Consider the following 14,930-nt stretch of genomic DNA (forward strand, 5'->3'; position numbering starts at 1 on the left):
TACAGTTGGCCTGCTATTGTTCATGTGGCATTTTTGGTTTCATCTGTCCTGTCACGACTACTAGTGTGGTCCAGCACGCAGAAACGATGTAACCATATACATATATAAGGAAAGGGAAATGAAAGGACAGAGCGTAAACCGGACCTTAGAATGGCCGGACTAATACGCTAGAGACAGAGAATGGCCAAAGGGAAAGCCGAGGTCAAGGAAGCCAGAAAATACTCAATACCGTTTAAACAAGCCAAGTAAGGGAAACCAGAAATCAGAATAACCAGGGAAAAAGCCAAGATCAGGTAAGCTCGTGTTGTCGGCGCGGTCGTGCCGGTCGGGCACGGCCGTGAGACTCGGCGGGCCGGTGACCGCAACAGTACCCCCCAATCGAAGACCGCGCACCGGGCGAGAAGGACCCGGCTTAAGAGGAAAGCGGTTGTGAAACGACCGGACAAGACGGGGCGCATTAACCCGGTCAGCAGGAACCCAACAACGTTCCTCGGGACCATAACCCTTCCAATCAACAAGATAGGACAAGACACCTCTGGACATTTTGAAATCCATGATAGAACGAACTTCGTATTCCTCTTGGTCACCCACTACCAAGGGTGGAGGAGGTGTGGATATCCTGGTGTATCGATTGCAAGTAAGGGGCTTGAGTAGAGACACATGAAATGTATTTGCAATCCTCATATGAGCAGGAAGTGCCAAGGAATAGGTCACTGGATTGATACGTCGGATGACTCGAAAAGGACCTATGTACCGAGGGGCAAATTTCATGGACGGAACCTGGCGTCCTGGCGAACTCAGCATTGGGTAAGAGTTCATACCAGTTAGACTGATTGGCATTGATAAAGCAACGTAAATAGGCTTCTAAAGACTGATTAGCCCTCTCTGCTGCTCCATTTGTTTGAGGGTGATAAGCTGACGAAAAGGAGAGTTTGATGCCCAATTGTTTACAAAAGGAACACCAAAACCTAGAAATAAACTGGGTACCTCTGTCAGATACTATGCTTTTGGGTACACCGTGCAACCGAAAGATCTCTCTCAAGAATATCTGAACTAGATCTTGAGCAGATGGTAATTTTTTTAAGTAGGATAAAATGTGCCATCTTCGAGAATCTATCGATAACCATAAGGACTGTATTAAACCCGTTTGAACTGGGTATATCCACAATGAAATCCATGGCTAAATGGGTCCATGGAGCATTAGGTATGGGCAGTGGTTGTAACAGTCCAGGGGGCGATCTAGGAGGAACTTTAGAAACGGCACATATTTGACATGCCCCCACATAATCTTTGATATCGTTCCTAAGAGTAGGCCACCAAAACCTCCTGGAGATAGCAGAGAGGGTTTTATGGACTCCAGGATGGCCCGCTGTGAGGTTATCATGGAATAAATCTAGTACCTTTTTTCTTAACGGAGGTGACACATACAGTTTGTCCGGAGGTTTTCCCACGGGTGATCTGCTATTATGGCACAGAAGAGTGGAGAAGACACTTCGGAAACTGTGGTGGCAATGAGGCATTCTGGAGGTATAATAGGATATATCTCTTGTTCAGGAACTTCCTCTGTCTCAAACTGTCTAGAAAGTGCATCTGCCTTGGTGTTTTTAGTTCCAGGCCTATAAGTAATTACGAAATTGAATCGGGAGAGGAACAATGACCATCTAGCCTGACGAGAGGACAGTCTCTTAGCGTCCCCAATATAAGCCAAATTCTTATGATCAGTAAAGATCAAAAGTGGCTCTTTTGGACCTTCCAAGAGATGCCTCCATTCCTTAAGGGCAAGTACAATGGCCAAAAGTTCCCTATTCCCTATGTCATAATTCTTCTCTGCAGGTATGAGTTTGCGAGAGTAAAATCCACAGGGATGTAAAGGCGTATCAGGACTTTCTCTCTGAGACAGAATGGCTCCAACTCCTGTTTCTGACGCATCCACTTCTAGGATAAATGGTTTGGTTGGATCAGGATGGGTCAGGACAGGTGCTAAGGAAAATAAAGATTTTAACTGTTCAAATGCCTCTCTTGCTTCTTTGGGCCAAGATATACAATTTGCTCCTTTTTTGGTTAAATTGGTTATAGGAGAAATTACGGAAGAAAATCCCTTAATGAATTTGCGGTAGTAATTCGCAAAACCTATAAAGCGTTGTGTAGCTTTAAGGCCCTTGGGCAACGGCCACTGTAAGACTGCCTCCAGCTTGCGGGGATCCATCTGGAAACCAGACGGAGATATAACGTATCCAAGGAATTGCATCTCCGTTTGGTCAAACTGGCATTTCTCCAGTTTACAGTAAAGACCGTTCTGTAACAGGGTTTTAAGTACTACTCTCACATGTTCGTGATGTGTCTCTAGGTCTGGGGAATAGATGAGAATGTCGTCCAGGTACACTAGAACGAACATGTGAAGGTACTCTCTTAGGACATCGTTAATAAAATCCTGGAATACCGCTGGAGCGTTACATAATCCAAACGGCATAACCAGGTATTCATAATGTCCCATTCTTGTGTTAAATGCAGTCATCCATTCGTGACCGTCCTTAATCCTGACTAGGTTGTACGCACTTCTGAGATCGAGCTTAGTGAAGACTCGAGCTCCTTTCAATCTGTCAAACAGCTCTGATATAAGGGGAATAGGGTAGGCATTGTTTATAGTAATCCTATTCAAACCCCTATAGTCGATACAGGGGCGTAGGTCTCCTTCTTTTTTAGAGACAAAGAAGAACCCAGCCCCGGCAGGTGAGGAGGATCTACGGATATGACCCTTTCTGAGAGCATCCTTTATATACTCTTCTAAACAAAGATTTTCTTGGGGGGACAAAGCATATACTCCTCCCTTGGGAGGCATAGTACCTGGTAATAAATTTATGGTACAGTCATAGGGTCTATGTGGAGGTAACCCCTCTGACTGGGCTTTGTTAAATACCTCCTTTAAATCCAAATACTGCGGCGGTATCTGTGTGGTCAAGGGAGGTGCAATAGGAACATTAATGGTACCAATTGGTTGTGGTATCTGCTTAAAGCAAACACCTTTGCATCTGTCACCCCAACTCACAATCTCTCCTTCAACCCAATCCAAACGTGGATTGTGTTTCAGGAGCCAAGGGAAACCGAGTATTATCGGACATGTAGGTGAAGAGATGATTTGAAAGGCCATCTCTTCAGAGTGAAGAATACCCACTGAGACAGTGATTGGCAGAGTTTCGTGTGTGAGGGGTAAGAGGCCTTCCATCAATGGCCTCAACTGCTATAGGTCTCTCTTTCTGTCTTAAGGGCAGGAGATATTTTGCAGAGAACTCTTTGTCTAGGAAATTCTCCGCTGCCCCAGAGTCAATCATAGCCTCACACTGAACAGTGTTTTTCTTAAAAGACAAGGTAACTCTGACAAGGAAACGGTTCTTAGTCAATTTAGGGGACATATACATCACACCTAAGGTCGGTCCCCGTACGTGCCTTAGGTGTGTGAGTTTTCCGGCCGAACCGGACATGATAATCTTTGATGTCCCTTTTTGCCACAATACATACATAGCCCTTCATTACGTCTGTGTTGTCTCTCTGCCTCAGTGAGTTTAGCACTACCCAACTGCATGGGTTCAGGTTCTGGAGGAGGAGCTTGGCTACTCACTACTGGATTTGAGAAACGAGGGGCTATGGACAAATTAGGACGTCTATTACGTTGTTTGTTTTTCTCTCTTTCTCTGAGCCTGTTATCGATGTCTATCATATACGCTATAAACTCATTCAGATTAACCGGAAGGTCTCTGGCTGCGGTCTCGTCCTATATACTCTCAGCTAGACCTTCAGAGAAGGCAGCCACCAGACCACTATTGGTCCAGTCAACTTCGGACGCCAGTGTTCTGAATTCTATTGCGTTATCAGCTACAGAGCGACTGCCTTGTTTTATTCTCATAAGGGCTTTGGCAGCGTTCTTCTCCCTGCCTTTAGGTTCAAAAGTAGCCTTAAAAGCTGTGAGAAAGACACTGTAATCACGGGCTACTGTGTCTCCACTCTCCCATAAGGGGTTAGCCCAGGTTAAGGCCTTTCCTGTTAATTGGTTCATCAGATAGCCGATTTTTGATCTATCTGTAGGGAATGAACCTGGGGAGGCTTCGAAGTGGTATTCAATTTGGTTTAAAAAACCTCTAAATTCTTTGGAATCACCTCCGTAATGAGGGGGAGGTGAAAGGGTTATGGACGGTGGTTTATGTGGTACGGGAACCACTACAGGTGGTGGAACCACAGGTGGTACAGGGGGAACCTCTAAATAGGCAGTCCTCTGGAGCAAGGTCTGAAATGCCTGGGCAAATTGGTCTAACCTGTGGTCCATATCCTCCACCCTACTCTCACAAGCAATCATATGTTTGCATAGTTCTGCAGGATCCAGGGCCCTGTCGTAATGTCACGACTACTAGTGTGGTCCAGCACGCAGAAACTATGTAACCATATACATATATAAGGAAAGGGAAATGAAAGGACAGAGCGTAAACCGGACCTTAGAATGGCCGGACTAATACGCTAGAGACAGAGAATGGTCAAAGGGAAAGCCGAGGTCAAGGAAGCCAGAAAATACTCAATACCGTTTAAACAAGCCAAGTCAGGGAAACCAGAAATCAGAATAACCAGGGAAAAAGCCAAGATCAGGATACCAGGAAATCAGAAACACGAAAATAGCACTCTCAGGAAACCAGGAAACGGAAACCACGACAGGGCAAAGTACTGGGGTGAGTTAGGGGTTTAAATATCCCTATCTATGCTGTGATTGGTCAGAGGGCGACCTCTGACCCCAAAACGTGCGTGTGCGTTGACGTAGTGATGTCACGCACACGTTGGTATAACTCTCGGGGGCGGGACTGGCCATTGACGCGACCACACGGTCGGCGCCATGTTGGATTTGGGCGTGATGCCCGGAAGACCTGGGGGAGCAGTTCCCGGCTCGCCGACGAGCAGGTAAGCTCGTGTTGTCGGCGCGGTCGTGCAGGTCGGGCACGGCCGTGAGACTCGCCAGGCCGGTGACCGCAACATGTCCACTGTATTCAAATTATCGAATCTTGTGGAATATGTTGACTTTATAGAAATACAAATAATAATCATTCAATTGTAAATTTTAATTGGCTGCTTTGTACAGATCTATTATTGGTTTAGCTTATTTTATATTTCCTACTTTCTGATAGAGCTACACAAGCCTTTGTTCTATATGAGACATCCATTGAGGAGGCACAGTTCATGGTAGAATAGATGCATCACTAGAAGAAGTTCAGAAGAAGACAGTCTGCAACAAGCCATCAGTGGGCAGACAAAAGGAAGTGGCAGAAAAGTGAGCAGCTTATGATAATAAGTGTAAGAAGATGAAAGCGCATTATTCAAAAGAAGATTATATGATACCGTACCATGTATGTCATGACATTTTGAGGGCAAACATAAGCTAGCTGGAGTAGTCTCCTACTCTGCTGAAGATTTGTAATGAATGTTGAAAAATATTTGGTTAAATATTAGAGTGCTCTTTCATTACAGCTGACATGGATATTTTATGTAAGCAGTTTAATAGAACACTTATAGTGTTAGGAATACAAATGTGTAATCCTAATGTTATAGTGCCCTTGTGGTCATTTAGGTGAACTGCCCTCACCAGGAAGAAGTTAAGTACTTTTACTTACCTTTTCTCCCTTGCTGCTGACCTATAACGCATTGTGAGGCTAGTGTGCTTGTGTGGCCATACACTGTACTGCACCAGGCAGGTGGTCTCTCTAAGTTTTACTCTCATATTTCCCCATTTAAAGGGGACGGGGGGAGGATGAGTTGAGAAATGGAACCCAGTCCACTTCAATGGGATGAAGTGGTGTTTATAGTATCCATTTAACTCACACCAGGATTGTATATATATATAGTCTATGTGTGGCTGATCATGAGCTTTATAAATATACAATTTTAGTATATTAACATTGCTAATTACTATTTGGGGGCACATATAAGGTCATCAGATGATCCCATTCCAATACTGTTTGAGATTAGTAGAAATGGACCCTATACTTTAAACATTTGGGTTTGGGCAATCACAATGGGCAATCATTTGAGTGTCTTGAAAATGTTTTTCAAACAAATATACAATATCCTGAAATATTTCTTGCCCATTAAGTGTTGGGACAAAAGAAGAATATCCATCTCTCTGACTCAGTGACATGTATAAGCAACATAAAAAAAATGTGTCACTAAAATATAGCTAGCAGGGGGCGGGGCTTGAAGGGACCTGAGAGCAGTTGCATATTCAAGGAGCTCTGATAATATCTCGACTTACACATAATATGACTGCCTGAATCTCAGCAACCCGACCCTGCCATACCACCTGATACTAGGGGAAACAACGGGGAAGCATTCTAAAAAGCTTAAAATGCTGTCTGGTAAGCGAAATGAGAGTATCGGGTAACTCTTCACCACGCGGCCTAAATCCATGATGGTGTCGCCGCCCGACATTTCCTGCTCCTCATCCTCCTCCGAGGACTTAATGGATACCCCTGACCCTATACCAGAGGCAGCAGGGCTGTCACCTAGCATGCAGACTGAGGACCATGGCACACCGGCGTGATATTATGGACCTCATGGTCAATATCAGGGCCTTCTTCCGTGCAGATTTGACGGTGGCCCAGGAAGAGGTGTCAGCGGTCACAGACAGAGTTCAATACATCAGTCTATGGAAAACAAAAATGGAATGCATTATTGCCTAATCTTGAAGCCCTTTTTCAGAAGACAACTAGCTGCAGTTTCTCCTCTTACACCTCTGTTTCCATAACTGGTTGCAACTCACATGCATATTTTCATTTTTTGGGTACCTGTTTGTCTGGAACTCCAATGTCATGGATCATTCACCTAACTTATTCTGATGTGAGCAAATAGGAAATTGTATTTGCAAGGTATGTCACTTGACCATGTATTACTGTACTGTTAGTTTATTTCCCTGTCCTGGAACATTTCTTTCCAGCTTTTATTATTGAGCCAGTATCATTGTTCACCTCTGTGCTATGGATTTAACTATCTATACTGAAATTACTAAATATATTTTTTCCAGTTTTTGTATCTTTTTGTTATTCTCTCTTAGGGATACAATGAAAGGAAAGTTTTTCATGATTAGCTGGATTCACTAGCTAATTAGAGAACCCTCCTTATAAAACATGCATGCCTACTTCATAGATTCTTGCATAATTTAAATGTACTCTGTCACCTGTCATAGATGCAAGAATTTAAAGACCTGCCACAAAATGGTGCATGATCTTATTAACAAAATATACTTTCGTAGACTTCAGCACTTTTTATGTACACTCTGTAGGAAAGAAAAAGACACAATAAAGCCATTTTTTAAAAATACAAGAAATGTAGGTTAATGAAGAATGTTCTGTTACTACAAGTTCTAGAACAAGGAGACCTGATTAGATGTTTGAGGCTTAAAATATTAGGGAACACAGTGGAAAAACTTAAAGGTAAAGACTTAGTACCTCTGTGTGCTGTGGATAAAGCTGTCACAGGGTGGTATACCATTGAACCAATATGTTTTTCATTTTCAATGTTTACTTTATCGTGGCCTTTCAGTGGCACAAAAGCTGTGGACATCGAGATGTTAAAATTAACAACTTACTTGCATGCCCAATCAGGTTACACCTGTTAGCCAGAGAGGCATTTTTCTAAAGATCTGGCTAGTGTTTATACCAGAAAATTGACTTGTAAACCAATACATAATTAAATATGTAATACTATTGAGGAATCCTGTGGTTGCCTATACTATAGAGTGGTTGTGCTGATCAAAACTTTTGACCATGTGACACAGGAAAGCCCTTTAGTGCATTCAAGATGCTATTAGGGATGTGCATAGGCAAAAAATTTGCATCCAAATGTCTGAATGGCATGAAATTCCTACGAATGTACATTCGGACCAAAATGAATTGCACATGTCTACCACTTATATCCTATATAATAATTGGCTAAGGATGTTTGTCTGATGCAGTCATGCGCAGTAGAGACTGCGCGAGACTGCATGGGACAAACATCCCATGCCAGGCATCGAGGGAGCAAAGTACTTACTGTGCTCTTACAGCACATCCTTCAGGGTCTGCTGCCAGCCAAGATGTGACGCATACAGGATATGACGTCATTGCACAAAAGGAATTAGCTTATTGGTCAAGATTCCTGTCATCATTCACGTAATTTTCTCTTCCTCTCTCTTGTTTTGCCACGTTTCAGAAATCTGAATTACTTCAGAACTTTGGAGCTTCGGCACTTCCGAATTACCGAACGTCTTCACTTCGAAACTTCGGACATTCATAAGCATTCGAATGACCGAATGGCATGAAATTCACATGAATGTACATTCGGAATGAAACGAATCACACATGTCTAGGTGCTATTCTCAATGTAATATGCAATCTATAATAGTTATAGATTTGTAAAGCACCACCAGGTTTTGCCGCTGTACAGTGGGTGAATTTAGAACTCAAGTATTTGTTACACAAGAAAATAGACATAACAAGAATATTAGGCAATACATTTTGTGAACGAACATGCTAACATGACAATTCACTCTTGGACTCTTTTCACATTTTATACAGCACATAGTTTGCTTTTTGTGAGTTATCCTTAGCTTTTTGTTTGCTAATACATTTTTCCTGGGGCATGGTATAAAAGATGCAAGGAATGCAGGTTTATATCTTCTGTCATCAGTTAATGTAGGTGTTTGTACATATTGTTTTGTTTTAGTGGAAGAATTTTGCAGATGGAAGGATTTTTTTTTGTTGGTATTTTGCATTAATTTTATTATTACAGGCATTTATAAAGTGACAACATATTCCGCAGCGCTTTACATTTGGGGGGTGGGGGGTGAAAGACAGAACAATATAAAGAGACAAATACAAAAGGTAGAGGACCATGAGCTGTGTAGAAATGAAGAGAATTTGATTCAGTTGGTTTGTTGAATTGGGCCTAAGGAATTGAGATACACACTTATTTGAGGGAGGTTACAGATTGGACAGGCAAGCAATAGGGGGATGGGGGAGGGTGGTAGAGCAAAGTAGAGATTTGTTGTATACAGTTTAAATATTTGCCAACCAAATTCTATCAGCCAAATGATTAATATCTACATGGAACTGCAAGTACACAATATTGCAGTAGTAAACTTTAAGTAAAAATTGTAGCATTGTTATAATAAAGTAATACTGTAGTAACAAAAGTAAAATAAAACCGGTGGAGTATCTTCAGTCTACACCTTAAAATTGCAGTGTAGAAAAGAAGTGGATTTGATTCAGTTGGTTTATGGAATTGGACCTTAACCCCTTAATGACACAACTTCTGGAATAAAAGGGAATCATGACGGAATATATCTGTCGCCTGTCCTTAAGGGGTTAAAGTTGAGTGTAGAAATTAAGTGGATTTTTTATATAGTCAAGATGTGTTCACACTGTATAACTTTTTTTTACAACATGAAAGAGATAATCACTAACATACAACAACAATATCTTTTATATTTGCCACATTGGTGACTATATTTATATTTGAACAGCCATTCTTATAGAAATTGGCAGTCACATTACATATAAACCAACCAAAATGTTTTTACTAGATAGCTTAAAATTAAAAATAGTAGTAGCAGGCAAGTTTTATAGCTGATAGACAGAAGATAGACTCAAGGTTTATTGTTAAAGTAGATTTATCAGAAGAATATATAGAAACGTTTTGGCCTTGCAGGAGGTCTTTGTCAAGCTTGGGGATGCCCCCTGAGTTACATGTTCAGTTTGCTAATGATAGTTGTATTCCCACTAAATGCAGGTAGTCCCTTCCTCAATACAAAGGTTATGAATTGTTAAGTCACAATAACAGTTCAAGGAACAGATTTGCATTGACCAACTTTTTATGAAAATTCTTGTCATCATTTTTTGTTAATGCATATTATTCCACATAATAAATAATTACTTAAGACACTCTATTAAAGCATATCAGTAGGCACCACCCTGTATTTAAATAGACTGTTGATTTAGCTAGATAAGTTATTCTTAAAGGGGAAAGTTTTCAAATAAAACTTAAAGAGATAAATAGATTTGAACAACTGGAATATGATAATATCCTAAAGAATGATTTTACTATTAGTATGCAGGATTCATATTAATAAACATCAGTTAGTGAACCTGTAATAATCATGTTTTCAGTACAATGTACCTTTGTACTTTTGTCCCATGGTTCCGCTGCCCCCCTTCACCAATTTTCCTGCTTTTCCTTAATAAAAAAAAAATTAAAAATTAAAAACCCCAACAAGATATGCACATGTAAAGACTAACTGAGCTATGGGTAAGCTGTTGAGTAATCAGTGATTGGTGCTTTGAGCAACTTTGAGTTTGTTGCTGTCTGACAAACATTATTTCAACCTTCACCTAATTCCATCCCTTTTAAATCAGCTCTGCTATAATTGTTTGCTTTCCCTATAAACATTTTAAATGACACTAGTGTGTAAGAAAACCCTGTGATTGGTAAAAAAACAAAAAAACAAGTTATAATATCTTAATTTTACGGAAATAAACACTGTTGTATTTCTTTTTTCTTTTGGTTTTCGTTTTTCCCCTTGCATTGTAATTATGCTTCCCCAATTGCCGCTATCTTTTATTTATTTATAAATTAGACAAGCCTGATGTCTGACTTCATAAAGTCTGCTATTTGCCTTTCTTTGAGTTTGATTATTTATAAATAAGCTGAGCAACTGAAAAGCAACTTTGCTCAGCCCATTATCAAAAATTGCTAGAGAACATGCTCCCCATAATCCGTACTTTTCATTCTCTATACTTCCAAAACAAAAAAAAGTAAATAAAAAAAACAAAAAAAAAACAGGGAGCGGGCCTGACAGCCAACTGAGGCAAACGTGTGTAGCAGGAGCTCTCAGCTGGCAATCCAATACCAACATATTGCAGGAGCATGTAACACAATTTTCACTTGCAAACTAATCTACAATAATTGCCTCAACCATACCCATGATCTGACAGAGTTTCAGGGGAAAGCTAACAAGTGATCGGCTCAACTTACCTTGAAAGCCTACAGCATCAAGCAGGTTGGAGGAGACGGCTGCTCCTTCACCACTCGCATTTACTCCTTGTTTTGGGCCCGGACCAGTGGGGGTTATCCCGGTCCCCACTGGTGTTACGACCTTAAGCAACTACACACCAATTGGAGACAGTGCATAAAAGCATATTACTTTGTGGACCGAACACCATTCCAAGATGGTCACCACAGCATCTTGGGCCCTCTTCGAGGAGTGCATCGTGCAGGCCTTTGAAAGGAGTGCATTGGACAGGTCTTTGCAAGCGATTCTTGTTCAAAACGCAGCAGAGAGCGGAGGGCTGCACAGAGAGGGAAATATCTGGGGAAGGAGCGCTGCCGGGATGGAGAGAGAACCCTCCAGGTATTTACACTGCACAAGCACTGTTAAATTCTACAGTCTGCTTGTCTAAGCCGAGAGCTCAAGGAGGCACCACCTCCAGGCATCTGCAACACAAGTGGTAGATTGCTCACATAAAAGGTGCCTACCACCTCGACCCTCTGCTTACTCTGACCAGGGGAAGGACTTGATCCCAGTGGACTCCCAAGTCTGTAGACTAATGATGCTGGCTCTCAGACAGATCTGGGGCCAGAGGAAAGTCCTGATGTACCACAGGCCGACAGGTTTGCACTTGTATCTCTTCAATTTGTTGCTACTCCTGTCCTACTCTCTAGCTGGATACAACTGCCTGCATCGTCTATAGTTGCCATGTCTTTATACTACTATGTACGGCATTGAATCATGTGCCTATGCTGTTGTGACAATGCATGTACGTCTGTTCGTACTTATGTGCACTACAAAATAAAGATTTAATTTTTTTTTTAAATAAATAAATAAATAAAAAGAAATAGAGGTACAATGAAAGTTTAATTTGAAAACAAATTTTTCAAAGTGACAGACCTGCTTTACATAAAAGCACCAATACATTTTTGTTTTAACTTGGAGGAGGTGATGGGATACTATATTACTTATTTAACTACATCATGTATGTTAGACAATTACAATAACGTGTTAAAAAAAGTTGTAATAAGATTGACATTTAGACAAAAGATGGATTGTTTTATTCTATAACAGTCAAGGCCATCTGTAAATACAGTACAGCAAGAGAAAATGTGACCCAGCAAAACATAATTCTATGTTTTTGATAGCAATACAATAGAATTTTCTACAATTAATATCAAGAGAGCTCATAAACCTTCTATGAATTAAACAATGGAACCTTTTCATATTGTATGTTTAGGTTTGAATAGTTTTTGCATTTGTCATGTCATAAATTTTGGAATCTATAATTTTGCAAAAAAAAAAAACACTATTTTTGGGGAACTATATTTAATTTGACATTTGAAATTATTTTGCAGCTTTTCTGTAATATACTGATATATGCTTGCAGCAATTTTGTGCTCTACGGATAATTTATTTTTATAAACTTCCCAGTATCCTGAGTGTGCACTATTGAGATGTAATGATAGTCACTTAATTTCCCAAAAATAAGCTGTGCTTAGATGATTGTCATTAATTACATCATTTTAACTGTTTCTAGGCAATTAACCTAATCTGCTACAGTGGAGATAAGGATGCTTTTAATAAAACAATTGACAGTGTGTGTTGTTTTTGATCTTTTATAAAAGAGGATAGGTATATGTAACGTGGTTTTTTTTTGGTGCCTTATTTATTTATTACTGCCATTTATAAAGCGCCAACATATTCCGCAGCACTGTACAATTCGGAAAAAGACAAACATAAGATGATATAGCTATTAGTAGCTCAGAATATAGAAGTCACTACTTCTGGATTAGAAAGTGCCATGTTCTTATGCTTTATCTTTTTTTTTCTACAGGGCAAGAACTTACCTATCGCAAACTTGGATGGACTGGCTCTGACCTTCCTTACATTGAGAGTGATGACATTCAGCCCCCATTAGAGCTAGAATGGGATATGGAAACAGAATTGCAAGAGGCTGATCAATTCCAAACAAATCACTTTACTCATAGTCCTAGTACAAACCAGCACAACCATGTGTACAGTAGTACATCCATTCAGCCAGCCACTTCACCCAAAGGACGTTTTCAACGCTTGCAAGAAGAACCTGAATATTTTTCACACTATACTGAACAAGAACCCAAGAGATCCTCCAAGCACGTTTGTACTATTGTCAAATTTTTTTGCACATTTCTTTTTATATTTATTCCAGGATTTTTAATAGGTCATTTTTCAAACAGAAATTCTTACAGCTCAAATTGTTCTATAGAAATTGGACCAGCTTCTTCAAGTGAAACCAATTTTCTTAGTGAGATAATAAATAATGTTTCAAAGGAAAATATAGAAAAACACTACAAGTAAGTGCAATTTATAATAATGTTGATACAATTCAAATGAATTCATTGTTTAGTGAAATGATAGTTAAAGGGACACTCCACTACCCAAATACAAAATAAATACAAATTTATTTAATTATGCATTTTTTTTATTTGTAGTTATAGCTAAAACCATCATGCAAAAACTGTACATCTCTTGTCTGCAGCCATTGCAAGCCCTCCTCTTCTAACCCCACCCAGCCTTTATGGGACTGTTCAATCACAGACTTCCCAATGCAGCGGAATGAGAAGTATTTGAAAGGCAGATACTCTGGGCAATAGCTGCCTTGTGAATTCAGTGCAAATAAGCTAACCAAACAAGGAAGTAACAGGACCCTGCTTGAAAGCCAGAGGGTGTAGCCAGTTTAATTTATAAAAGTGAGAATTTCTCTTTAAATCAGCACATTTTGCAAAATGAAAAAATAGGGCACATTCTTCACACCTAAAGCTTTTCAGCAAGCTAATGTGTTTTAGGGGTCTGGAGTGTCCCTTTAACTAAAGAGCACCCATATATTTTGCCTTATTTCTCTAATACTTTCTTTTGAAAAAAAAATTCTGTTTATAAATCCTCACAGGATTAATAAAGCCAACACTTTAATAAAACACAAAGTCTTGCACAAAATATTCCTATAGAATATTAAGTCATTCTGGAATTTCCTTGAGGGTGAGCATCCGATCTGCTTATCCCAAAATATATTTGAAATAGTTTGTTTTCAATGGGTTACATAGTTTCTTCTTTAATACCCTTCTGTAATACTCATAACTATCTCTCTTTAAAAAAAAATGTGTATTCAGTCATACAAATGTATTACATCGATTTTCACACTAGTAGTCATAAACCACAGACATAAAATATTGTTTTTTAGTTAAAGCAGAACTGTCACTTAACATTGTGTTTACTAATCCCATATATTCAGCAAATCTTCATTTATGAGGTAAGAAACATAACATTTAATGTAGAGCTAACATTGAATTATACTGGAGCGGGGTGCTTCTTGACTGTCTATCAGCTATTGTTATAAGATCTCTCCTTAGCACCTAGAATTGAATATAATAATACATCAAAACACTAATAAATAGTTCTGTGGTGTCTTTATTCCGCCAGGGGGTTTCCCAGCATCAACATGGGTCCTTCTTAGCAGAATTAACACTCCATAAACATATTGGTGTTTTGGCTCTATTATTATATTCACTGTATGTGGGAATGGTGTGAACCCAGAGACTGCACACCCATCAGGTTTCAAATAAGCAGAGTGTTGTCTTACAGCTTTGTTGCTAGCACCTGGAACACAGCAAAGTGAGCACATACAGAGAGAAATTAAACATTATTTTTTATCATTTCTTCTCATTTGCAATAGGTGCCCTGATTGCTCAGTTGGAACTGAATTGTGATGTAATTTGCATTTTTTTTATAAAAAAGAAAAAAAAAGAAAGCTGAGCATCACATTTGAGTCACAGATTGGGGAGTGCTTATTTGTATGTTTCATTTATTAATGAACCAGAAATAATTAGCATAGGTTTGATCA

At 39.7% G+C, this 14,930-nt stretch overlaps 1 protein-coding gene across 1 annotated transcript in view; it reads left to right on the forward strand.

Annotated features, from left to right (window-relative positions):
- Window positions 1–14,930, forward strand: part of NAALADL2 (N-acetylated alpha-linked acidic dipeptidase like 2) — a 711,495-nt gene that overhangs the window by 212,050 nt on the left and 484,515 nt on the right. Inside the window, exon 2 of the mRNA XM_063442690.1 lies at window positions 12,888–13,386. Within this exon, the coding sequence (XP_063298760.1) occupies window positions 12,888–13,386 (499 nt within the window). The remainder of the gene's footprint in view (window positions 1–12,887; window positions 13,387–14,930) is intronic.

Source organism: Pelobates fuscus, chromosome 2 (genome assembly GCF_036172605.1).
Source record: "Pelobates fuscus isolate aPelFus1 chromosome 2, aPelFus1.pri, whole genome shotgun sequence".
NCBI classification, from domain to species: domain Eukaryota; kingdom Metazoa; phylum Chordata; class Amphibia; order Anura; family Pelobatidae; genus Pelobates; species Pelobates fuscus.